This window comes from Musca autumnalis, unplaced genomic scaffold (genome assembly GCF_047663935.1).
Source record: "Musca autumnalis isolate F117 unplaced genomic scaffold, ASM4766393v1 scaffold_2, whole genome shotgun sequence".
NCBI classification, from domain to species: domain Eukaryota; kingdom Metazoa; phylum Arthropoda; class Insecta; order Diptera; family Muscidae; genus Musca; species Musca autumnalis.
In genome coordinates this window covers 174,815,911-174,843,019 of record NW_027411755.1, presented here as the reverse complement: position 1 = coordinate 174,843,019, position 27,109 = coordinate 174,815,911, and the positions used below count along the sequence as shown (strand labels likewise).

The 27,109-nt window shown below is 37.1% G+C and overlaps 1 protein-coding gene across 7 annotated transcripts in view; it reads right to left on the bottom strand.

Annotated features, from left to right (window-relative positions):
* Atet (ABC transporter expressed in trachea) overlaps positions 1-27,109 on the bottom strand; it is a 240,800-nt gene that overhangs the window by 4,320 nt on the left and 209,371 nt on the right. For 5 of the 7 annotated variants that reach the window (XM_073969930.1, XM_073969933.1, XM_073969934.1 and 2 more), the window contains exons 2-5: positions 18,508-20,090; positions 14,179-14,484; positions 2,053-3,431; positions 1,885-1,985 (exon numbers count right to left, since the gene is read on the bottom strand). In XM_073969930.1, coding sequence (XP_073826031.1) covers positions 1,885-1,985; positions 2,053-3,431; positions 14,179-14,484; positions 18,508-19,355 — 2,634 coding nt within the window. In that variant the 5' untranslated portion in view covers positions 19,356-20,090. The remainder of the gene's footprint in view (positions 1-1,884; positions 1,986-2,052; positions 3,432-14,178; positions 14,485-18,507; positions 20,091-27,109) is intronic. The other 2 variants (XM_073969937.1, XM_073969939.1) reach the window with 1 other exon arrangement.

Here is a 27,109-nt window from a genome sequence, read left to right as displayed (position 1 = left end):
TATTTTATGAAGGACTTTCAAAGCTCTAAACGTGGATTTATTTAGGACTATTTTATGAAGGACTTTCTAAGCTCTAAACGTGGATTTATTTAAGACTATTTTATGAAGGACTTTCAAAGCTCTAAACGTGGATTTATTTAACACGTTCGCGGACGCAAGCAAATTCAGAGAGGTGAAAAAAATGACACCCAATTATTTTCGAAATTAGTTTTTTTGTTTTTATTTATTAATTATTGATTATTATTATTATTTTTTATTTATTATAGAATGTATCTTGTTGAAATAAATCATATTATGTATTTTAATCAACAAAATTTAAGATTGTATTCAAGTAAATGAACAAAAATTGGCTGACAATGTGAATGCTATATCATTCACGTCATTTTGCATCGGAATGCTATAGCATTCACGTCCGCGAACGAGTTAAGACTATTTTATGAAGGACTTTCTAAGCTCTAAACGTGGATTTATTTAAGACTATTTTATGAAGGACTTTCAAAGCTCTAAACGTGGATTTATTTAAGACTATTTTATGAAGGACTTTCTAAGCTCTAAACGTGGATTTATTTAAGACTATTTTATGAAGGGCTTTCAAAGCTCTAAACGTGGATTTATTTAAGACTATTTTATGAAGGACTTTCAAAGCTCTAAACGTGGATTTATTTAAGACTATTTTATGAAGGACTTTCAAAGCTCTAAACGTGGATTTATTTAAGAATATTTTATGAAGGACTTTCAAAGCTCTAAACGTGGATTTATTGAAGACTATTTTATGAAGGACTTTCAAAGCTCTAAACGTGGATTTATTTAAGACTATTTTATGAAGGACTTTCAAAGCTCTAAACGTGGATTTATTTAAGACTATTTTATGAAGGACTTTCAAAGCTCTAAACGTGGATTTATTTAAGACTATTTTATGAAGGACTTTCAAAGCTCTAAACGTGGATTTATTTTAGCTCTAAACGTAGATTTATTTAAGACTATTTTATGCAGGACTTTCAAAGCTCTAAACGTGTATATATTTTTAGCTCTAAACGTAGATTTATTTAAGACTATTTAATGCAGGACTTTCAAAGCTCTAAACGTGTATATATTTTTAGCTCTAAACGTAGATTTATTTAAGACTATTTTATGATGGACTTTCAAAGCTCTAAACGTGGATTTATTTGAGACTATTTTATGATGGACTTTCAAAGCTCTAAACAAGGATTTATTTCAGACTATTTTATGAAGGACTTTGCAAAAAAGTGCAAAAAGTTATATCCCTAATGGACAATATTCGAAAAACTCCTTCCAGTACCTACCCGACATAAGTTACAAATTCTCACTTGAGTGTGGTATAAGGGCTGTTCGAGAATTGTTTTGGAATTTTTATCAAGGGTAGTCAATGTGATTCCGAGGACATAATTTTTTTTCTTTGGACAGTCCATGCTTTCTGATATAATAACCCAAAATCTCTAAAAAACTGGTGATCAACTAAAACTAACTAAAATGGCTGGTGGGCATGTGCCATTTTTTTATAACTCTCTCGCACTATAGTTTTCAGAAGTCTTTGTCGTCTCTTTTATAACGCTATAATTTTATTATCCACGCTTCCCTCGGTAATTACCCGAATTTTACATGTTGTATTCTTGTAATATAGGAAGAATTATGTTTTTGTGTGTATCGTGTTAATTGGGGGTTTCAGTAGAATAACTAAGACTCCAAAAACTTCTTTGGACACCTGCGATAATGCTATTCATTTTCCAAATTTGAGATCTGTTTATAGTACATTTAGGCCCACCATTTCTGTTACATTTTTTTTGCACATCTATAAGCTGAGACCAATCACAGCTCTAACGAAATTTTTAAACAAAAATGTTTTCATATATTTTACTGTCTTACCTGAAATGGTAAATCAGCCATTGTTTTAGCAAAATAAAAAGCCTTAAGTGAATACCAATAATTTAAATGCTCTCGAACAAACACCGACATTTCTGTGGGGACTGTAATGAAAAAAAATCAAATTACAAATTCCCAAATCTCAATATCTCATTATCTTCTTTTACTTACATGTCAATATTGTGGGCATCATTGCTGTAAACATGGTAAATAGTGTGGTAAAAAATATACAACCCGCATTACTCATAACCTTCGAAGCCTCGTTGCCGACATCGTAATAGATCATGCCAATGATGGCACCAACAATAATGTGCGACGCCAGCCGCATATGGGTCAGCATACGATCGCGCATAATCGTTACAAAGGAACGTTTGAGCAAAATCCAAAATTGTGTCCAACCACTGGTGGGAAAGCCGGATTTATTCGGCATAGCAATGACACTTTCATGGGAGTCCAGCAGAGAGGTGGTACAACCGGCACCCGAATTTCCGCCCCCACCTCTGCCACCGCCACCACCTGCACCATTGGAACCGGTTACATTGGTAGTGGCATTGGTACTCTGACCTCCTTTGGAACTATAGCTACAACTATCTTCACCATTGTGATCAGCACCACTGTTACGTTGTGGCATATTGATGATCGAACAATCGGATTGTTGACTTTCTTGGGTTTCTAGTTTCGGTGGTTTTAGTATGCTTGAGGAGTTAAGTTCCAATTCGGCGGCTGATGATGGCTCATCCAGTTTTGATTTTTCATCGGCCAGTACAACAGTGGTGGTATTTGCAGTGGCAACAACTCCCGAATTATTGCCATTGGCCGCAGCCGCTCCATTGCCCTTAACAATATCATTGGTAATATCCTTGGTTATGTCCAGACCATAATTCTTTTGGCTAAATTTCTTGCAGACACCACTCTTAACGGCTGCCACCAGTTTTGGTACACATTCACCATATTCACCGCTTGCCACTTCCAAGACATAATCAGCTGGATTGTGATACGAGGGACAATCGTAGCCGAGAGATGACAAAAACGGCACCAATGCCCTCACACGACCCTCATACATACACTGACCCTCGGCCAGCATATACAAATGATCGAATTTCTCAAATAGCCTGGCGGACGGTTGATGTATTGTACAAACAATGGTACGACCGCCACGAGCCAATGACTTTAGCAGCGATATCAGCTGGAAGCACGTCGAACTATCCAAACCGGATGTCGGCTCATCGAAAAACATAACTGGTGGATTATTAACCAACTCCAGGGCGATCGATAGACGCTTTCGTTGTCCGCCCGAGAGATTGCAAGTCTTTGTATTGCTTGATTCGATTAGACCTATGGTTTCGAGAATTTCATCGACCACAACTTTTTTGGCAGCCAAATTCATATTTTTGCCCAGCTTAAGATTGGCCGAAACCATCATGGCTTCACGCACCGACAAATTGGCAATCAGCACATCATCCTGCATAATGTAGCAGGAGAGTTTACGAAAACGTCGCAGGTTGCGATCTTTGCCGTTGATAAGCACCGAGCCGCTAAGTTGAGATGTTCTGTAAAACAAAAGAGAGAGGAAGGAAAGGTGAGGATATTAATTAGGAATGACAATTTTGTAGGAATACAGGAGGTGTAATTGTGTATTTTTTGTTAGAAAATGTTATGGAGGAGATTTCTATATATTGAAGGTAATTTCAGAAAGTGGTCCCCTACTATACTTTTTTTACCCTCAGCCTATAGGCTAACGAGGATAATTTTATGGAGGAGATTTCTATGTACAGTAGAATCTCGATAATTCGTAATCCAAGAGACCGGTCATTTTATACGAATTATCGAGGTTTTCGATTTAGCGAAGTAAAAATGCGAAAGAAATGGCTTCAAGGGTCCGACCAGAAGAATGTTTGGATGAAATCCATCCGTTTCAGCCAATTTGAAGTCGACTTAGCCATGTCCGTCCACTATCTAACGGATCAACCGATTTGATTCAACATTTCGTTCTCGTAGTATTTTATCCAAACTTAGACCAAGTTCGAAGATGACCCATATCGGTCCTATCCTTTGTGTACCTCCCCCATAAAAGTTAAAAATATTTTGCAAAAATGGTGCGCACGACAACTCCCGAGGAAATTAACCGATTTTGTTCAAACTTTGCATATCGTAATATTCCTTGCCGACATAATTCAGGTTCAATAATAGGTCCACTAGGGTTATGACTTTTTGACATAACTGACCTTTTGCCTATTAATGACGAAAATAACTTTTATTTCATTTAAATCTTGAAAAAGGTCCCGCACAATTTTTTATGATATATGAAATAAAGTTATATAATATAAATGATATATAAAATTAGTGAGAAACAAACGGTTATGTCATTTTGGTTATGACGTGTGCCCCTATACCTTAATTTCAGATAAATGTCGGCTTACAGCGACTTCTAAATGTTCCAAAATTCTGAAAAAATAAAAACTTTAAAAGCTTTTGTGCGGAAGTTTTTTTGATCGAATTACTTTATTATTAAGATTTTATGTAACATTAGGTGAAAACTTATCAATATATCATACAGCGCACTATAGGTAATTTGGCCTGTTTTTGAGGAAAAAATGAATAGAGGTTGACTTATGGGTTTTTATACAGTTTTAATGCTTTATATGCAAAAGTAAGATAAAACAAGTAAAAAAATAACAGTCGGCTTTGCCGACAGAGATATATCCTCAGCCTATGTGAATTGGAACTACGGACAGATCGAATGTATATACGGCCTTTTCAGAATTTTGTGGCACTTTTGGGACATTTGAACTTTCCGACAAAAATGTGGAATAGGATTAAAGTTCAAATATTTTGCGGAGGAGAGAATGGACCGACATAGTGCATTACGGAAGTGTATCTTATTTTGAGAGTCATATCTTTTCGATAGATATCGCGCCCACTGGTCATTTCAGTGGGTTTGGACCAGTATGCCAGGAAGCATGGACTTGTCCACGGAAAACATAATATGGCTGTAAACAGGACCACAAACAACATCATCGGTATAAATTTCCAAAGGATCTCCGAACAGACCCTAAACTGCACTTGGACACAAATGTTGAACTTTTGTGGGTAGGTATCCTAAGGAGAGGACCGATATGGGCCATTTTAGAAGTTAAACTAAGTTTGGACAACATATGACGAAGGTCAAATTTTGGACTAATCGGTTGATCAGTTCGAGAGTTTTTGTGCTGTCCAGCTACTACCTATGGTGCCATAGGGGTTTTTTACAACTTTCGGGCGTTTTCCCAAGAAGTATGGATTTGCCACTGAAAAAACTTTTAACGTCGTATTTGAGGCAGCGAATGCAAGTTGCTTCAAAAAATCAAAGTGATTCGGGAGCAGGTCTTAAAGTGAACTTATCCGTAATTTTGTGTGATAGGTACCAGAAGAGGTGTGCAAATATAGTCCATATTCGAACCTGATCTATATCTGGTAGATATATTAGGATGCGTAAAGCATGGACCAAATTGGTCACTCCCTTCAAGAGTTACCGTACAAACAATTTTCCGAACATTTTTGAACTTTAGTGGGGGAGGTACCTGAAGGACGGTTCACTCCTTGATATGACTTATCTTCCAACTTAAACTAAGTTTGGACAAAATATTATGAAGTCTAAATTTTGGATCGAATCGGCAGAACCGTTCGAGAGTTATCTTGCGCTCCAACCACTACACACGGTGCCGTAGGGGTTTTTTGAACCTTTCAGACTATTTTCTCAGGAAGTATGGTTTTGCCCCTGATGAAACTTGTACCGCCGTATTGGGGGCCGTGAATACAAGTTGTTACAACAAAAATCAAAACGATTCGAGAGCAGTTCCTAAACTGAACTTTTCCGAAATTTTGTGTGGGTGGTAAACGAAGGCGTGGACCGATTGAGTCCATATTGGAACCTCATCTAAGTTTCACCATGTGCAAAGTATGAGCCAAATCGGTTACTATCTTCAAGAGTTATAGTGCGCAGAAATGTTCCGAACATTTGAGGGGGAGGTACCGGAAGGAGTGGACCGATATAACCCATCTTCGAACTTAAACTAAGTTTGGACAAGATATTACGAAAGCCAAATTTTGGACCGAATCGGTTGATCCGTTCGAGAGTTATCGTGCGCACCAGCCAGACAGACAGACCGACGGACGGACATGGCTAAATCAACTCCCAATTGTTTGAAACACATTTCGTTCAAACATACTTGGGGTCTAAACCGATTATTTCGATTTTGCCCGTATGAAATTGTATATACCCTCGTTGGCATAAATGCTGAGGGTATAACAAATCCACGGTGAAGACCTAAAGTGCCTGATGGACACGAAAACTATCGAAGGGAGTGATTGACATTGGTCTAACCTTTGGGCATCGGATATTTGTACAGTGTTACATTTAACTTGATTTGGTGCCTGTTTAGTTCAAATTAGTAGCAGTTGACCAATCGAACTGAAACTTTGCACACTTTTCAGATTTGGATGACAATAAATGAATTTGAAACCAAAACTAATATGGGTCCATTTTTTTTTTCTTATATCCTATATAACGGTACCACCCGATTTCATGTATTTTGACAATTTTATCTTAATTTTTAGCCCGAATTGGCTGTAACTTGGTAGTTGGGGCTCCCAATGGTACAGACACTTCCTTACCAAAAATGTTGGATATAGGTCAAGGTTTTCGTATAGCTTCCAAATAGCGTTACCACCCGATTTCAGGTATTTTAAGGATTTTATATTCATTTTCAGCCCGAATTGGCTAAATCTTTGCACCAAAACTTCCCCACCAAAAATTGTGGACAAAAGTCTAGGTTTTGGTATAGCTCCTATATATGTAACTGTACCATACGATTTCAGGCATTTGAAAGTTTTTATCTACATTTTCGCACAAAATTTGCTGTAATTTATGAGGTTCTCAGTGGTAAAAAAATGTATTTACTAAAAAGTTAAAAATTAAAAATAATTAAAAAATTAAGTTAGTGTTTTATTCACAAATGCACTAAAATTAGAAAATCATTTTTTATGATAGAATCTCTCAAATAAAACGCTTGCATTTAAATTAAAAATGGTGACAAAATTAAACGGCAAGAGATTTGAGAGATTTGAGAGATTCCATCATGAAGAATGATTTTCTAGTTTTAGTGCATTTATAATTAAAACACTGTAACTTTTAATTATTTTTTATTTACTTGTTTACACACAGAAGGGGCCACCGATACGTGGAAGACATGTTAAAGCGTCTTATATAAATTTTTCTATATAAGGAGGTTAAGAAACCCTGCCTTCCGTACATACGAGAGTTAGTGACCTTGACTCTTTATACACAGAAGGCCTCCTAAAGATATCCTTTATGTATGCGAAACATCTTTTTGGGGGCGTTCTATACAATAAAGTTCTTCTAAAGGGGTAATCTGTTCTATTAAAGCTTTAATTTTATGGCGAAGGTACTTTCTGTACACAGAAAGACTCGTCGAAACGTGAAAGACCCTATAAAGGTATTACCTACACTTATTTGCAAAGAGGTGTTCCTTACGAAATCGACTATATAAAAAAGAACTCGTCTTAAAGGTGCCCGTTTATACCTACGAGACCTCTTCAAGTTATCCTTCATACACAGATGAACTCCTAAGGCTATCCAATATACATAGAAGAGCTTTTGTAGGATGTCCTAAAATAGAATGCCACCTGGATGGAAATTCTATACACATATGACTTCCTAAGACACCTTTCGTATAAAAAATTTATCAAACTGTCTCCGATGTACATAAAATGCCTCCAAAAGTTATAAACGACTAAAGTTATGTTTGTTTGTATTTAAAAGTTTGACCCCTTTCCAATTCATAGCAATCATCATGATATCGAAAAAAGCTAGTGAAAATCTCCCATAAATTGAAATGGAATTTCCTCTTCCATTATAAGACATATGTTTTGGATATACAATCGGCAGACGACAGTTGGGGATGAAGTATTTAAAATCGATGGCAAAGAATTTGAAATGAAGGAAATGTCATAACAACACCCAACGGTAGTGACAAAAAATATGCTGTTATTTGTTCGTACATATGTATATTGTTATGTACGTTATCCTGAAATGCCAGGCATTCATATCACATTTATCCTGTTGAAGAAAGAAAATTCTGTAAAATGCTATTTGTTCAATATGAAAAAAATGGCAGGAAAATGCATCACCACGTGTACGAAAATCTATAAAGCAGAGAAAAACGGAAATTTCAAAGATAAAAACATGAAAAGGATTTTTGGCGTACATACAGATACAAAAGTATGTACAGTCTATTGCAAAAGTAAGTATGTAGACCAGCAACCAAAATGTATTAAAAACAAGTAAAAAAGTGGCCTCCACCATGACCTGAAATTGAATTGGCTGTTGGAGTGTAGAATAGGCGTATGGAGGTTGTTTTGGAAATTCGTACTTATATGTACGAAAAGTACTAAATGGTACTAAATTTGGCACAAATTGGATCTGGTTGAACGAATTTATAATTATCCAACAGGATTGACATGTGAAGGCAAGTTTGGAAATTCGTACTTATGTGTACAAAAAGTATTAAATTGTACAAAATTTGGTACCATTTTGTATTGCGAGATCTGATAGAGCTGGAATCCTGAAATTTGGAATAAAGATTACTCTTGGAGTGGAGGATTCTGATATGGAGGTACTTTTAGAAGTTCGTAACTTCGTAAAATGGTAATAAATTTGGTACAAATTGGATCTTGGTGAACGAATAGAGCTGGAATCCTAAAATTTTGAAACTATGACTAGTGCTGGAGTGGAGGTTCAATGTATTTTTTGAAATTCGTACTTATGTGTACGAACAGTACTAATTTTGCTACAAGTTGGATTTTAGTGCACTGATAAAGTCGGAATCCTGAAATTTGAAATTAAGATTACTGCTGGATTACTGCGGCATATAACGGTACCTCCCGATTTTCGTTATTTTAAGGATTTTTAATAGAACTATCTGATATTTGACATTTCATATTCCCTGCAGTCACAAAACTTCTCCACCAAAAATTGTCAATATAGGTGCATGTTTTTTAGTCGCAGTTGGTGCTCCCAGTGTCACAAAACTTCGCAAACAAAAACTGTCAATATAGGTCCATGGTTTGGTATAGACCCCATATAACGATACCTCCTGATTTTTAGTAATTTGGGGATTTTATCTACAATTTGTAACCGAACTTCCTGTTGTTTGACATTTGAAAATCCTTGCACTCACAAAACTACCCCACCAAAAATTGTTAGCATAGGTCCATGTTTTGGTATAGGCCCCATATAATGGTACCTTCCGATTTTCGGTGTTTTGAGGAATTTAGCTATATTTTTTGACTGAACTACTCGTTATTTGACAATTGTGTTCCCGGCAGTGGCGAAATTTTTCCAAAAAAAATTGTCAACATAGGTCCATGTTTTGGTATAGCCCCCATATAGCAGTAACTCCCGATTTTCGGTTATTTGAGGGTTTTAGCTACATTTCTGACTGAACTACCTATAAAGGTACCGCCCGATTGAAAACATTTTTATATGTTTGTATTTTCAGACCTAATTTAGGCATTTGGGGCATCCGTGGCCGAAAAACTTCAGCTAACATTGTGGACAGGAAATAAAATTAATTCCATTTTGGTTCAGAATATTTTTTTATCTTAGCGAGAAGCCTCTTTACTTGTTTTATTCTTAATAATTTTGGTTGCAGGGCGGCATAGTTACTTTTGCAACATGCTGTATGTACATATGTTTGTAATAGCATACATACATATGTATATATGTATGTATATGAATGGTTTGAATTCATAGACAAACGTATAATATTTATCAATATAAAGGGATTATTGTCAAAGGTTATGGTCAGGTTGAAAACTGCTTATCTTGTGGTCAGGTTGAATCGTTTCAAACATAAAATTATTGTATGGCTATTATAAAACCACAATCTTGATTTCCTGCAATCGAAATTTAAAATAATGTGAGCGACAAAAATTGAATTTTCTGGCACATATGTATGTATTTCATATTTATAAAGGCCTATAAGTACACTAATAACTTGATTTGCTTTCTTTCGATTTTTGTTAAGCAAACAATAATTGTTTTTATACCCTCAGCATTTATGCTAACGAGGGTATATACACTTTCACACGGGCAAAATGTGCCTCATCGAAATAAAGGTTTTAGAGGTACATATGTTTGGACGAAATCCGTTTCAGATAATTTGGAGTCGATTTAGCAATGTCCGTCCGTCTGTCCGTTTCCCTGCTTGTCTGTCTGTCTGGCTGATGCGCACGATAACTCACGAACGGATGAAACGATTTGGTCCAAAATTTGGCATTCGTAATATTTTGTCCAAACTTAGTTTAAGTTCGAAGATGGGTAATATCAGTCCACTCCTTCCGGTACCTCCCCCACAAAACTTCGGAAATGTTCACGATAACTCTTGAGGGGAGTAACCGATTTGGTCCACACTTTGCACATCGTGAAATTTCTACTAGACTTAGATGAGGTTCTAATATGGACCCAATCGGTCCACTCCTTCGGGTACCTCCCACACAAAATTTCGGAAAAGTTCAGTTTAGGAGCTGCTCTAGAATAGCTTTGATTTTTGTTGTAGCAACTTCTATTCACTGTCCCCTATACGACTGTGCAAGTTTCATCAGGGTCAAGTTCATACTTCCAGAGAAAAAAGCCTGAAAGTTTTAAAACCCAATGAAACCATTTGTAGTAGTTAGAGCGCAAGATAACTCTCGAACGGATCTGCCGATTCGGTCCAAAATTTGGTCTTCGTAATATTTTGTCCAAACTTAGTTTAAGATCGAAGATAAGCCATATCAGTCCACTCCTTCAGGTACCTCCCTCACATGAGTTCCTAATGATCCTGTTTACAGCGATATTATGTTTTTCGTAGGCAAGTTCATGCTTCCTGATATAATGATCCAAAACCTCAGAATTATATGGTGATCTACTGAAACGACAGGTGGTCGCGACATCTATCGAGGGGAATGACATCCAAAATAAGACCCACTTCCTAAATGGACTATGTCCGTCCATTCCTTTAGATAACTTTCCCGCAAAACTTTTGAGCTGAGGGTATACCTCTGTCGGCAAAGCCGACTGATCCTTTTTTACTTGTTTTTTTTTTTTAGATTTCCGATGCTGAATCGATTTGCGATTCAAGATTATTCAAAACATGTGGAAACATGTGTTTTGATTTGCGTTGTTTCGATTTGTGTCGGAACTAATCCTTAACCCAAATCGAGGTATTAGTGTAATCAGAAGATCGCTATGTACAGAAGAGCACTTTTGTGAAGACCTGTATTACTAGTTATTTGATAAGGATAGGCTCCCGAAGCCAAAAATCAACCCCTCATGGTTTTATAAATGTACCAGTAAATGGGGTCAATAGGACATCCTACTGAAAAAAGAATCAAAACGATCCAAAAGGAGCTCTTAAACTTTACTCTATTCGAATTTTGTGGGTTTGTACCCTAGGGAGTGGACCGATTAGTCCATATTCCAACCTGATATATGACTGGATGAAATAATACGATGGGCAAAGTTTGGATCAATCAGAATCTCCCTGCGAGAACCATCTTGCGGATCTGCAATTTTGGTTGGTGCCTTCAGGATTTCCTGGAGCTTTTGGGCCTATATCTCAGGAAGTGTGGCCTTGCGCAAGAAAAAAATTGTACCTTCGTAAAGGGAGCCGGAAGGACAACCTATTGAAAAAATTTTCAAAACGATCTGAGAGGAGCTCTTAAACTTTACTCTATCCGAATTTTGTGTGGGAGGTACCCGATGAAGTGGAGCGATATAGTCCATATTCCAACCTGTTAGATGATTGGATAAAATAATACGATTTGCAAAGCAGCTTTGGGCCAATATCTCAAGTAGTATGGACTTGAGCAAGAAAAACATTGTACCGGCGTAAAGGGAGCCGCAAGGACAACCTGCTGAAAAAAATTTCAAAACGATCCGAGAGGAGCTCTTAAACTTTACTCTATCCGAATTTTGTGAGGGAGGTATCCGAGGGAGTGGACCGAAAAGTCCATGATACATGACTAGATGAAATCCGAAACTCCCTACGAGAACTATCTTGCGGTTTTGCCATTTTGGTTGGTGCCTTCAGGATTTCGTGGATCTTTTGAGTCAATATCTCAGGAAGTATGGTCTTGCGCAAGAAAAAAATTGTACCGTCGTAAAGGGAGCTGCAAGGACAACCTACTGAAAAAAAAATCAAAACGATCCGAGAGGAGCTCTTAAACTTTACTCTATCCGAATTTTGTGTGGGAGGTATCCAAGGGGTGGACCGATTAGTCCACATTCCACAACCTGATACATGACTAGATGAAATAATACGATATGCAAAGTTTGGATCAATTCGAAACTCCTTGCGGGAACTATTTTGCGAATTTGCCATTTTGGTTGGTGCCTTCAGGATTTCTTGGAGCTTTTGGGGCAATATCTCAGGAAGTGTGGTATTGCGCAAGAAAAAAATTGTACCTTCGTAAAGGGAGCCGCAAGGACAACCTACTGAAAAAAATTTAAAAACGATCCGAGAGGAGCTCTTAGACTTTACTCTATCCGAATTTTGGAGTGGAGCGATATAGTCCATATTCCAACCTGATAGAAGATTGGATAAAATAATACGATGCGCAAAGCAGCTTTTTGCCAATATCTCAAGTAGTATGTAGTATGGACTTGCGCAAGAAAAAAATTTTACCGTCGTAAAGGGAGCTGCAAGGACAACCTACTGAAAAAAATTCAAAACGATCCGCTAGGTGGTCTTAAACTTCACTTTATCCGAAAGAGTGGACCCATATAGTTCATATTCGAACCCGATCTATGCCTGGAAGGAATAATATGATGTGCAAAGTTTGGACCAAATCGATTGCTCCCTTCGAGAGTTATCGTTCACACTTTTTTACAGAAAAATTTAGAACTTTTGTAGGGTGCGGAGTGGACCGATATGACTTATTTTCGAAATTAAACTAAGTTTGGACAAAATATTACGATACCCAACATTTATTTGGAATCGGTTGATCCGTTCGAGAGTTATTGTGCGCACCAGCCAGCCAGACAGACGAACGGACATAGCTAAATCGACTCCAAATTGTCTGAAACGAATATCGTCCAAACATACTTGGGGTCTAAAACCGTTACTTCGATGAGGCACATTTTCGGTCGTATCACAGTGTATATACTAGGGTTATGACTTTTTTACAACCTCATATCCCTGTATCATATTTTGATGAACTTTTGCCTAAGTTTAGATAAAATCTTAATTATAAGTTGACTCCACAAAAAAAGCGCACGCACAAAAAGCTTCCAAAGTTTTCATATATGAGCTTTTTTGAAAAAATTTGGAGTCACTTTAAGCACATATATGGCTAAAAAAAGCTTTAAAACCACACGACATAACCAAAATGGCATAAGCCTTTGTTTCTCGCCAATTTTATCGCCATATCATAACATATACATATATAATTTTATATCATACATAACTTTATTCCATATATCATATAAAATGAAAGTGGTTTGTGCGTGACCTTTTCTAATATTTAAATGGAATAAAGGTTATTTTAGTTATTAATAGGTCAAAGATCATTCATGCAAAAGGAAATATTTTTTTTGAGAAAAAATGTTTTTTCATTTCGTAGGACTTTCCAAAAAATAATTTTTTTTCAAAGTGGTTTGTGCGTGACCTTTTTTAGTAATTAAATGGAATGTATGTTTTTTTGACATTAATAGGCAAAAGTTCATTCATTCTCGCTACAGGAAATCATTTTTGAGAAAAAGGTCAAAAAGTCATAACCCTAGTATATACCCTTTCTGGCCTAAAGTCTGAGGGTATAATTGTAATTAAAACTTATTGACACATTTATAAGACACTCGTTTTAAAACAGAGGAGTCCCAAGAAATTTGCTATAAAATGCAATTATTCTTCATTAAGGATGACTATGTTTCAAATTATTTAATTTCAATATTTTATCCCCCCAAAAAATGCTACTTTCGTTACAAACAACCTTTAAAATTGCGCCCCTTCTGTTCACAGAATGATAAATATTCCCTTCAAGTTAAAACAAAAGAGATTAACAATATGGTCGAAGCAGTATAAGAAGCAGTATATCTTGTCATCGTTCATTGCTTCCCCCACCTCCTCCAACAATTAATTAACATTGTCACATTGCGCTTCTAAACAACGTTGGGCTATATGTTCATAAAATGTGCTTTAAGGGAAATTTTCTTGTGTTTTTTATGCTTTTCGATTATTGCCACCACTATGTACTTACTTATATCCTGCTAAAATATTCATCAGCGTACTTTTGCCAGCGCCCGAAGGGCCCATTATTGCCGTCAGCTCACCATTGCGAAATTTACCCGAAACACTTTTTAATATTGTCTTAAAACCACGCCGTCGCCCTTCCGACACCGAATATGAGATATCCGTGAATTCAATATCAACCGGTGGCCTTTGGGGCAGATGGGTTAGGGACACGGTTCCTTTTTTCTGGCCATTTGGGCTGCAACTGTTTTGAATTTTTGGCGCCAATATATGATTGCCGGATATAACACCATTGCAGAGATTATTTTGTGAGCTAAAAATAAAGAAGAAGGTGGAAAAAAATAATGAAGGGTTAGTTAAGGCTATGATAAATAAGTAAGTGGCAAGCGTTTGAATAACAAACTGTAATGAATGCATAATAAAATAATTAATTAAGATTATTTGTTTTAAGTTTTGGGTTCTTTTTTAGTTGGGGAAGGGATTAAAATTGTAGGGGTTATGGAGAGTGCAACTAGTTTTTATTTCGTAAGAGGAGGTTTTCTTCCACTTAATGATGTCTTCTATGCATAAAAGCTAACTTGGCAATTTTTCTATGTATAGAAGATGACTTCAGAATTATTTCTATGTATAGAATAACACTTTAGGAGGTCTTCTATATAACGAATACCACCTTAGGACGCCTGCTAGTGTAAAAGACCCGTTTAGGAGGTCTTCTATGTATTGAAGACCCTTTTAGGAGGTCTCCGATGTATTGAAGACCCGTTTAGAGAGTCTTCTATGTATAGAAGACCTCTTTAGGGGGTCGTCCCTCCCCGACATATATAGGATACCACTTTTTGATGTCTTACGTATATAGGATACCACTTTACAATACAACTTAGGGATAGAAGATAACTTAAGGACGTCTTATATGTATGTAAGACCACTCTACGAGGGCTCTTATGTATAGAAGTCCACTTTAAGAGGTCTTCTATATATAGGAGACCACTTTAGAAGGTATTTTGTGTATAGAAGACCACTTTAGGAAGTCGTCTATGTATAGAATATCACTATAAGATGTCGTGTATTTATAGTAAGACCACATTAAGAGGTATTCTATGTATAAAAAACCACTGTGGGAGGTCTTCTACGATGTGTTCTATGTATAGAGGGCCACTTTAGGAAGTCCTATATTTATAGAATACCACTTCAGGAAGTCTTATAATTATAGAAGATATGTATAAAATACGTCTTTATGGGGTCTTCTACGTATAGAAGACCTCTTTAGGGGGTCTTCTACGTATAGAAGACATCATTAGGGGTCTTTTACGTACATAAGACCTCTTTAAGGGGTCATCTACATAAAGAAGACCTCTTTAGGAGGTCTTCTGCGTATAGAAGACCTCTTTAGGGGGTCTTCTACGTATAGAAGACCCCATTAGGGGGTCTTCTACTTATAGAAGACCTCTTCTGGGGGTCTTCTGCGCATAGAAGACCTCTTTAGGGGGCCTTCTACGTATAGAAGACCTATTTAGGGGGTCTTCTATGTATAGAAGACCTATTTAGGGGGTCTTCTATGTATAGAAGACCTCTTTAGGCGGTCTTCTATGTATAGATGGCCTCTTTATGGGGTCTTCTACGTATAGAATACCTCTTTAAGGGCTCTTCTACATATAGAAGACTTCTTCAGGGGTCTTCTACGCAGAGAAGACCTCTTTAGGGGGTATTCTATGCTATGTATAAAATACCTCTTTAGGGGGCCTTCTGCGTATAGAACACCTCTTTAGGGTGTCTTCTTCGTTTAAAAGACTCTTTGGGGGTCTTCTATGTATAGGAGACCTCTTTAGCGGGTCCGCTATGTACAGAAGACATCTTTAAGGGGTCTTCTATGTATAGGAGACCTCCTTAGGCGGTCTGCTATGTATAAAATACTTCTTCAGGGGGTTTACTGCGTATAGAAGACCTCTTTAGGGGATCTTCTACGTATAGAAGACCTATTTATGGGGTCTTCTACGTATAGAAGACCCTTTTATGGGGTCTTTCACGTATAGAATACTTCTTTATGGGGACTTCTATGTATAGAAAACCTCTTTAGGGGGTCTTCTACGTATAGAAGACCTATTTATGGGGTCTTCTACGTATAGAAGACCTTTTTATGGGGTCTTTCACGTATAGAATACTTCTTTATGGGGACTTCTATGTATAGAAGGCTTCTTTAGGGGGTCTTCTAAGTATAGAAGACCTCTTTAAGGGCTCTTCTACGCATAGAAGACCTCTTTAGGGGGTCTTCGACGTATAGAAGACCTCTTTAAGGGCTCTTCTACTCATAGTAGACCTCTTTAGGGGCTCTTCTACGTATAGAAAACCTCTTTAGGGGGCCTTCTACGTATAGAAGATCTCTTTAGGGGATTTTCTTCTATAGAAGACCTCTTTTGGCAATCTTCTACGTATAGAAGAGCTCTTTAGGCAGTCTTCTACGTATAGAAGACCTCTTTAGGGAGTCTTCTACGTATAGAAGACCTCTTTAAGGGGTCTTCTATGTATAGGAGACCTCTTTAGGGGGTCTGCTATGTATAAAATACCTCTTCAGGGGGGTTTCTGCGTATAGAAGACCTATTTAGGGAGTCTTCTACGTATAGAAGACCTCTATAGGCGGTCTTCTACGTGTAGACGACCTCTTTATAGGGTCTTCTACGTGTAGACGACGTCTTTTTAGGGTCTTCTACGTATAGAAGACCTCTTTATAGGGACTTCTATGTATAGAAGACCTCTTCATGGGGTCTTCTACGTATAGAAGACCTCTTTATGGGGTCTTCTACGTATAGAAGACCTCTTTATGGTGTCTTCTACGTCTAGAAGACCTCTTTATGGTGTCTTCTACGTATATAATACTTCTTTATGGGGACTTCTATGTATAGAAGGCCTCTTTAGGGGGTCTTCTAAGTATAGAAGACCTCTTTAAGGGCTCTTCTACGCATAGTAGACCGTTTTAAGGGCTCTTCTATGCATAGAAGAGCTCTTTAGGGGCTCTTCTACGTATAGAAGACCTCTTTAGAGGGTCTTCTACGTATATAAGACCTCTTTAGAGGTATAAAAGACGTTTTTAGGGGGTCTTCTACCTATAGAATACCTCGTTAGGGGGTTTTCTTCCATAGAATACCTCTTTAGGGAGCCTTCTACGTATAGAAGACATCTTTAGGGGGTCTTCTACGTATAGACGACCTCTTTAGGGGGTCTTCTATGTATAGAAGACCTCTTTATTTATGGAGATCTCATTAAGGGGTCTTCTATGTATAGAAGACCTCTTTAGGAGATCTTCTACGTATAGAAGACCTCTTTGGGGGTTCTTCTACGTACAGAAGCCCTCTTTAGGGGGCCTTCTACGTATAGAAGACCTCTTTAGGGGGCCTTCTACGTATAAAATACCTCTTTAGGGTGTCTTCTTTGTATAGAAGACCTCTTTAGGGGGTCTTCTACGTACAGAAGACCTCTTTGGGGGTTCTTCTACGTACAGAAGCTCCCTTTAGGGGGTCTTCTACGTACAGAAGATCTCTTTAGGGGTTTTCTACGTACAGAAGATCTCTTTAGGGGGTCTTCTATGTAGGGGGACTTCTACGTATAGAAGACCTCTTTAGAGGGACTTCTATGTATAAAAGACCTCTTTCTTCTATGAACAGAAAATCTCTTTAGGAGGTATTCTATGTATAGAAGACTTCTTTAGGGGGTCTTCTGAGTATAGAAGGCCTCTTTAGGGGGTTTTCTATGTACAGAAAACCTCCTTAGGGGGTTTTATATGTATAGAATACCTCCTTCGGGGCTTTCATATGTATAGAATACCTCTTTAGGGGGTATTCTATGTATAGAAAACCTCTTTGGGGGATCTTCTATGTATAGAAGGGCTCTTTCGGGGGTCTTCTCTGTATAGAAGACCCCTTTGAGAGGTATTCTGTGTATAGAATACCACTTTGGGAGATCTTCTATGTATAAAAGACCCCTTAGGAGGTCTTCTATGTATAGAATACCCCTTTAGGAGGGCTAATATGTATATAATACCCCCCTGGGTGGTCTTCTATGTATGGAGGGGTTTTGGTTATATGAAATACCGTTTATGATGTATTCTTTTTATCGAAATTTGTTTTTAAAAAAAACCTTCTCTCTATAAAACTAAAAAAGTAATGTCATAAACAAATAAAACTTTTCTAATTTCAATGTCATCCTTTTGAATGTAGCTTCAGATGACATTTAACTTGCAATAGTTTACAAGATGTTCTCTGAAGGATATATCATGATAGACTGACTCTCTTACCGCATTATTAAAATACACACATTCATACCAAAGTAAAAACCCTGAACTTACTGTTGTGCCTTGAACCAGGCACGTTTCTGTGGTTCATCCTGTTGCGTGCTTGACTGAAGGTTCGGGTGGTGATGTTGGTGGTCAATGTAGGCTGTTGCTGACTCATGTGGCACCGAAGTGGTCACGTAGTCACCATTTTTGGTTACTATCGTTTGTATGTAGGTTGCAGGACGTGCTTCTTGCTGTTGTGGTTGTAGAGGAGGAGGAGGCGGCGGTGATGGTAGTGCATTGCGCTGATTTAAATTGCATTTACTATCGTTAACCAAATCTCTATAGATGTGGGCATAGGCAGAATGACGTCTTAATTTAACTTCACTATTGTTGGTTGGTGACTTTTGTTGTTGTTGTTGCTGCTGCTGTTGGTAATTGGCATTTGTATTGAGGGCGGCAGGTAAAGATTTCATATTTTTAACGAGTTGGTTTTTTTCCAAGGCAATATTGTTTTTAGGCGCACTGTCAGTGCTGTGCTTTCTTTGGGATTTCGTGTACACTTCATTTTGTTCCTCGTCAATGGCAGATGGATTTGGATTATCAATGAAAGCTGTATTTAAAATGCCACCTTCACAATCCAAATGTATACGTAAAACAGCTGTATGATGATTGGCTTGGCTTGTAGAGCTGGTGCCACTTCCCGCTGTTGTATTTGTGGTACTGGGGCTGCTATTGCTTTGAACTCTGGAGGCAGGTATTGCACCATATCTCACATGGGCCGTTTTACAAGCATTGGCCACCAAATATGCATTACTATCGGCACTGTTGCAACGTGACAATGAATTCCGATCGGATTTATCCTGATTACAGCTGGACTCTTGAGATTCTTCTGAAGAATTTTTCTGTATGGTGGCCATAGTTTGTTTTTGTAATAATTGTTTTTTTTTAGCTTTTTGTTATACGCGTTGATTGCTTCACATGATTTTTAAACTACACTTTATTGTTCGGAAATTTTGAAACGCGTCATTTGTGTTTTCGTTCTCGTTTACTTGTTCTCACCTCGAGCTTAATTTTCTGAATGGGAATTGCTACAATTTTGTTTTCAATCAAAGGCCACTGTAGAACTAATTTCAAAATCTTAGTTTTAGTTTGTTTTGTTGTGAAGTCCATAAAAAAACGGCATAAGAAGCATTTGTAGGGGGTGGAAGGCGGGTAGTGTATTAAAGCTTCATCGTCGCATTTGTTTCTTATCAGCTAAGGCATTACTTATGGCAAAACGTTTAACGTCACTTTGGATTTTAGAATCTTTGTTCCGTAATGGCTTTCTCAGTACAATTTGTTGCTACATTTGCCAATGGATGTTGTTGTTGGTGTTGCCGTAGTTTCTTTATTACCAGTTGTTTTGTTTTTGTTGTTGTCGTCGAATTATTCTATATTGTTGTAATCTTCGAACAATGATGAGTAACTTGACAATGATGATGAGCTAGATGGTCGTTAGCCTCATCATTCTCAGATGTCTTCTGGTATTCCAAGGCTTATTAAATTATTTTAACTCAGTTCTGCCTGAATTGTGTGCAATTACTTGTTGTTAATATTTATGTCTGTTAATTTTTTATTTCTTATTTCAAACGTTTTTTTGGAATTGTTATTGCCTAAATTTAATACATGTCTCGTTTTTGTTAATTTTAGTTATAAAAATATTTCAATTACGATTAATTTTCGAGGATGTGTACGTGTGTGTGCATGTGGTATAACAAAAATCTCGTCGAACATAAACTACAGTTTTTAATCGATTCTGTTAAAGATTCCCAAATAGTTGGCACTCTACAAAAAACACACCCTATGGTGTAACAATTACAAAACCGCATAAAGTGGAAACAGCTCCAAAAAGTACAGATGACGGGAAATAATTTTATGCAACACATAAGCTTGAAAATTCTAAGACCCAGTGTCTCAACCTTTAAAAGAAACAGGTCAAGGCTTGGGAGCACCTAGAATACCTCTATTAGGGTTATGACTTTTTCCATCCTCATATCCCTGTATCATAGCGTGATGAGTTTCTACATAAGATTACAGAAAATCTTAATTATAAAGTGATTCGATAAAAAAGCTTCCGCACAAAAAGCTTTTAAAAATTTTATTTTTCAGAACTTTTTACCATTTTTTGAAGTCCCTATATGCAGATATTTAACTGCAAACAAGTTATAGGGGAACACGACATCACCGAAAAGACATAACTGTTTGTTTCTCACTATTTTATTGTTATTTTAGGCATTAGTAGGCAAAAGTTCATTCATTCTCACTACAGGAAATCATTGTAGGTCTCCTATTTTCTTTTTCCTGATATTCAAAAGATGACCTGCATAGAGGTCCTCTATTAAGAAGAAGACCTCCACAGAAGTCTTCCTAGAAATAGGAGACCTCCAAAGAAGTCTTCTACAGAACAGGAGACTAGCACAGAAGTTTTCTGTAATAAAGGAGACCTCAAAAGAAGTCTCCTACAGAATAGGAGACTTTTATAGACGTCTTCTATAGAATATGAGACCTCCATAGCGGTGTTCAACACAATGGAATACCTCCATAAAGATCTTCTATAGAACAGGAGATCTTCTTAAAAGCCTTTTATAGAATAGAGGTCTTCTACAGAATAGGAGACCTCCACAGAGGTCTTCAATATAACAGGAGACCTCGTAGAGGTATACAATATAATAGGAGACATCCATAGAAATGTCTATTGAACAGGAGACCTCCACATAGGTCTTCTATGGAACTGAGTACCTCCATAAAGGCCTTCTAGAGAACAGGAGACGTCATTTAAGGTATTTTATACAATAGAAGTCTTCTACAGAAGTCTCCTATTCTCTACAGAGGTCTTCTACAGAATATGAGCCGTCCATAAATGTCCTCTATAAAATAGGAAATCTCCTAAGGGGACTTCTGTAGAAAAGGATACCTCCATAGAAGTCTTCTATAGAATATGAGACCTCCACAGAGATTTTCTAAATAATAGGAGGCCTCCACAGAGGTCTTCTATAGAAAAGAAGACCTTCATAGAGAGACATCCACAGAGGTCTTATATAGAATAGAAGACCTCTACAGAGGCTCTCAATAGAATAGGTGACCTCCACAGATGTGTTATATAGAATAAGAGGCCTCCATTTAGAATAGGAGACCTCCATAAAGGTCTTCTATAAATTAGGAGACCTTCACAGATGTCTTCCATAGAATAGGCTATATGGCCTTCTATGGAATAGCAGACCTCCACAGAGGTCTTCTATAGAATAAGAGACTTCCACAGAGATCTTCTATAGAATGGGACACTAGAGTTGGATAATCTAGTTCCTAGTTCACTGTACTAGTTCAAAAACGTATGAGTAACGCCATAAAATCTAACGTGTGATATTACGTATACGCAGTTTGTTCATACAAAAAATGTGGCCATTGGAACTGCGTAGTGTAGGGCACCTCCATAGAAGTCTTCTACGAAAAAGTAGACCTCCTTAGAAGTTTTCTATAGAATAGGAGGTCTCCGTAGAAGTCTTCTATGGAACAGGTGATTTTCTATAGAATAGGAGACCTCCAAAGAGGACTTCTTTAGAATAGGTCACCTCCATAGAGGTCTTTTTTAGAATAGGAGACCTTCACAGAGGTCTTTTATAAATTAGGAGACCTCCATAGAGATCTTCTATAGAATAGGAGACCCTCACAAAGGTCTTCTATAGAATAGGATACCTTCACAGAGGTCTTCTATAGAATAAGAGTCCTCCATAGAAGTATTATATAGAATAGGAGATCTCCATAGAAGTCTTCTATAAAACAGGAAACCTCCATAGGGTACCCCTTGAGAAGGAACATCGGTCTAATCTATCTCGCAGACACAGTTTAGAAGGTTTTACCGTTCTGTAGAATAGGAGACTTCCAAAGAGGTTTTTTATAGAACAGTCGACCTCTACTGAGGTATTGTTTATAAAATAGAAGACCTCCATTGGAGACCCTCACAAAAGTCTTCTATAGAATAGGATACCTCCACAGAGGTCTTCACAGAGGTCTTCTATAGAATAATAGTCCTCCGAAGTTATCTTCCTCGCAGACCCAGTTTAGCAAGTGTTACATTTCCCGCAGTCTCACGGCATAGAGCCCCGATGTAACTCGTTTAAGTGATGTTACCAGAAGTGCTTTTCCTGGTACCGCTGGCCTTATAAGGAATTAGGTAATTTCAACTATCGGGGGTACTATCAAAACCTAAAAAAGGATGCCGTTCGACATGCTTAGAACGGAAGCAATGGCTAGGCTCAGAAGAAAGGTACGTACATCTATTAGACACTTCCACCAGAATAGCACTCGTGTGATAGTAATCATAACCTCAAAAAGGTTGCCGTTCGCCAGGCGTAGAACGAAAGTACATATTTTACAGGGAGCACTTTCCAACACAAAAACGTTGCCGTTCGGGAGTCTTAGAGCGGAAAATGCAAATGCAAATGACTTTACCAACAGGGTAACACTTATGTGAGACTCTTCATGATCGTGCAAATTTATCATGCATTATGCGTTCAGGTCCGGTGTGTTTGGAACAAAAATTGGATTCTGAAATATATAAGGTAACAGAAGAAGGGATAGTCCTTCGGAAGGGATATATAGAATCATGTACTCTCTTAATAGTTGGAGGCTCCATATACATATGTAACATTGGAGTATGCTGGGTTTGGATATCCAGATTTAGGATACAAGTTTTTACTATGTTCAATATTTTGTGTTAGGAAGCTATTGTACTTTGAAGATCAGGTGATTATGACTTCAATAGAGACTTTCATGATAATTTATTGGTACCAGATAAAACTAAAAGGAAACAACAACAAATGAAGGAACAGCACCTTGACCGCGTTTGTGCCGACAACCAATTATAGGGGTTCAAAGAACTAAAGTTGGTTGGTTCACGAACGAACTAGTTCAGTATACTAATTTCATTGAAAGATTCACTGCAAAGAGCATATGAGAACATATTCAATGTATTTACAATCCTACCTAGTTCATTGAACAATGATGAATGAGCGAATGATTCAACCAACCAATCTAAATCAGCTTTTCGCAGAAAGTGAACTTGTCGCATTTGTGAAGTACATGGTGAACTGTGAACTAGACTAACGAAATAGTTCACTCAAAAGAGCTATACTATTTGGAGTGATTTTTTAACTAGAATCTACAATTCTTCAAGCGATTGTATGGCTACATCGTATTGGGGTAGGACTGTACTTAAGATTCAACGGCAATGAATTAGAGTTGTCTAATACACGAACGAACTAGTTCAGTACAATAATTCAAATGAACGATTCACTGCAAAGAGCAAAGGAACTAGATAAGTCTGTACAATCTAAACGAAGAAAGCTGCACTATTTGGAGCTATCTTATATTTATAGACCGTTAACTATAACTTTTATTATGGTTCCTATATAATTATTTCCTAGTGACCAAAAAACCTATAACCAAAAATTATGGACATAGGTTCTTGTTTTTGTATAGACCCCTTATAACGGCACCTATCGATTTTCGGCATTTGGAGTATTTTAGCTACAATTTTTAACCGAACTAGCTGTAATTTGCCATTTAAGGTTCTTAGTGGTAACGAAAGTTCTTTACTTAAAATCTTCAATATAGGTCCATGTTTTGGTATAGTAACCATATAACGGTACCTACCGATTTTGGTATTTTGTGGGTTTTGGCAGCATTGTTTGACGGAACTACCAGAAATTTGACATTTAAGTTTCTCTGAAGCCACAAAACTTTTCCACCAAAATTTTTCAACATAGATCCACACTTTGATATGGCCCCAATATAAAGGTACCACATGATTGAAAACAGTTTGGAGATTAGATAAATTAGGCATTTGAGGGCATCCGTGGTCGAAAATTTTTTGCACCTCAAATTGTGGACATGAAAGGAAACTAATTATTCCATTTTCTGGTGCTCCGGTAGCAAAAAGAAACAATTTTCGGTAAATCAGTACTGTTCCAATCGGTTAAAGGATTTAACATCCACAGTTTTAGATAACTTTCCAACTCTTCTGACATTCCAATGCTTCTCATCAGTATGAGTATGAAATCCTTCGTCTTACGACATTTACATACATTTACTTTATATTATTAACTATTTAATTTGCATTTATGCAATTAAATTTCTCTATTGCAGACGACTGCAAGCTTTTCAAACGATTTTTTCTTGACCTAAGAATTATGCCCCAGAGACAATAATTGACATTGCTGCCAAAAAGAAATCTGGGACAAAGCGAAAACAATAAAATTCTTGGCCATATCAGAAGGACTTGATTTTAAGGTCAATGTATTGCTCTTGTTGGATACTTCTCTCAGTCATTTCCAGTTAATTTACATATTAATATCCACACGTATGTATGTGTAGTAGGTCCAGCACAAATAACACTGACATTCAAATGTTGCCAATGAAAATCTACCACATATGTTTGGCCAATTCGAATGGTTTTATCTCTTTTTATGTGACTATTGTCCATAACCTTTCACACATAAAAAGCTATTATCTGTGGTGAATTGTCAAGCTGAGCCTGTTGCCCTGGAGGTTTTATTATATCTGTATAGGTACATATGCATGTAGTCAATGAGAAATTTAGTCAGTGTTTCTTTTATATTCATTCACACATAGTTATATGTAAAAAAATTCCAGCCAACAAGGCTACTACATTGTTGGCTGGAATTGTTTTACATATAACTTTGTGTGAATGAATATAAAAGAAATTAAGGAGGGATGGGTGAAGGATGAATGTGTTTTAATTCTTACAGGGAATATCGCTATTAGTGGTATGTTACAGTTGAAAATGTGTGATACCTACAAACATTTAAATTAAAATTTTCCTTTCACATTTTTCAATGGAAGAGTTCGAGCGGTACAGGGAAAAAGTTCATTTATTGAAAGTACTAATTGACATCACCCAGTTAAAACCTGAATGGATGTGCCAAGAGAAAAATAACTTCTACAAACTGCAAATTGAGCATTGGTTGCTCCAGCAACAAACCAAATTTGTACGTCTAAACATGGCCCCAGACTTTGGGGAAAAAGATATCGGTTATTTAGCCTGCATTCGAGTTATTCGAATTTTGTAATGTTTCTTCCTGCTATCCGATATTGAATTAGTCATTTTTCAATAGGAAATTACTAAAAGGTTTTGCGGTGTCTCGTTGTTCCAATGGTATACAAATTTAGAGGAGCTCTCGAACTATCAATTTCTTAATATATTTAGCTCTGTTCCTTTACTTTTTTAATGGTAAAAGTGGTAAAAGGGGAAACTGTCAAAATGGCTATCTGATAACAACTTTTACCACAAAAGTAATGTTACGGAAAAATGGTAGATCTGGTAACAATGTCAAAAAGGAAACAAAACAATTCAATTTTCTTTTCTATTTCATTGGTTTTAGTTTTGTTTTGTTAGCGTTCGCTTTATTCTTTTGTTTGTGATAATTCATCATTGCCAAATAATCGTCAAACAAATGTCGTAAAATCATTTCTACCTATAAGAAATGGTAAAAAAGGTAACCTCAGGCAAGTAAAGGAACACAGCTTTAAGTGTGACCACCTGTGACACCGCGATGTAGACCCCCTATAACGTTACCATCCTATTTTGTGCATTTTCATTTCTACAGAAGATGATCAAAAAATATTTTGGCTTCTTTGGGTCACTTTGTTTTTATACCATCCACCAGGGACGTACGCAGGCCATATTTAGGGGCCCGGGACTGAAATGAAAATGTTTCATACAGTTTTCGAACATTTTGCTTCCAAGAAGTCATACCTGGTCTAGTGGCCAACCCTGAAATGTATATCTGTGTACGTTGTTGGATTGTAGGGTACAAGTATATATATTCTTGATCAGGGTAAAATTCTATGTCGATCTATACTAGTCAATCCGTCCGTCCGTCTGTTGTATTCACTCTAGCATCCAAATGTGATGAACTAGTCGGTCCACGTTTTGGTGTAGCCCCCATAGAACTGTGACGCCCGATTTCAGGTATTTCGACGTTTTTAGTCAAATTTACAGACCGTTAACTATAATTTTTATTAGATTTCCTATATAATTATTAGGATTCCTAGTGACCAAAAAACCTATGTATATTCCAAAATCAATGGACATAGGTTCTTGTTTTGGTATAGACCCATTATAACGGCACCTTCCGATTTTCGGTATTTGGAGTATATTAGCTACAATTTTTAACCGAACTCGCTGTAACTTCTCATTTTTTATTTAATTACAACGGTTTTTGTTTCCATTTTATTTTCATTACGATAAACATTCTGTATGTATGTATTGATGAAATTGAAATTTGTCACAATTGGAACATAAAATGTATGCGGATGATTGTACGATCTTAGCGTCGGGTCCTATCGTCGATGACACACAGTACTTTCATCTGAAAATATCCGCAACTAAATCCACCGCTACCCTGTTCAGCACATAGACCGCTGAAACGGGTCTCCCCGGAACATATTGGTCAATGATTCCGCCAAGACATTGGATATAAATTTTCATAGCATGTTTAAGTCGTGCGTGCATGCCACATATCTGAAGCATGAACAATAGGGTGGGGCGATTTGTGTGGAAGCAAAAAAACCTTAATGAGCCCTTCGCGTTTCTAATTCCTGGGATTAAACT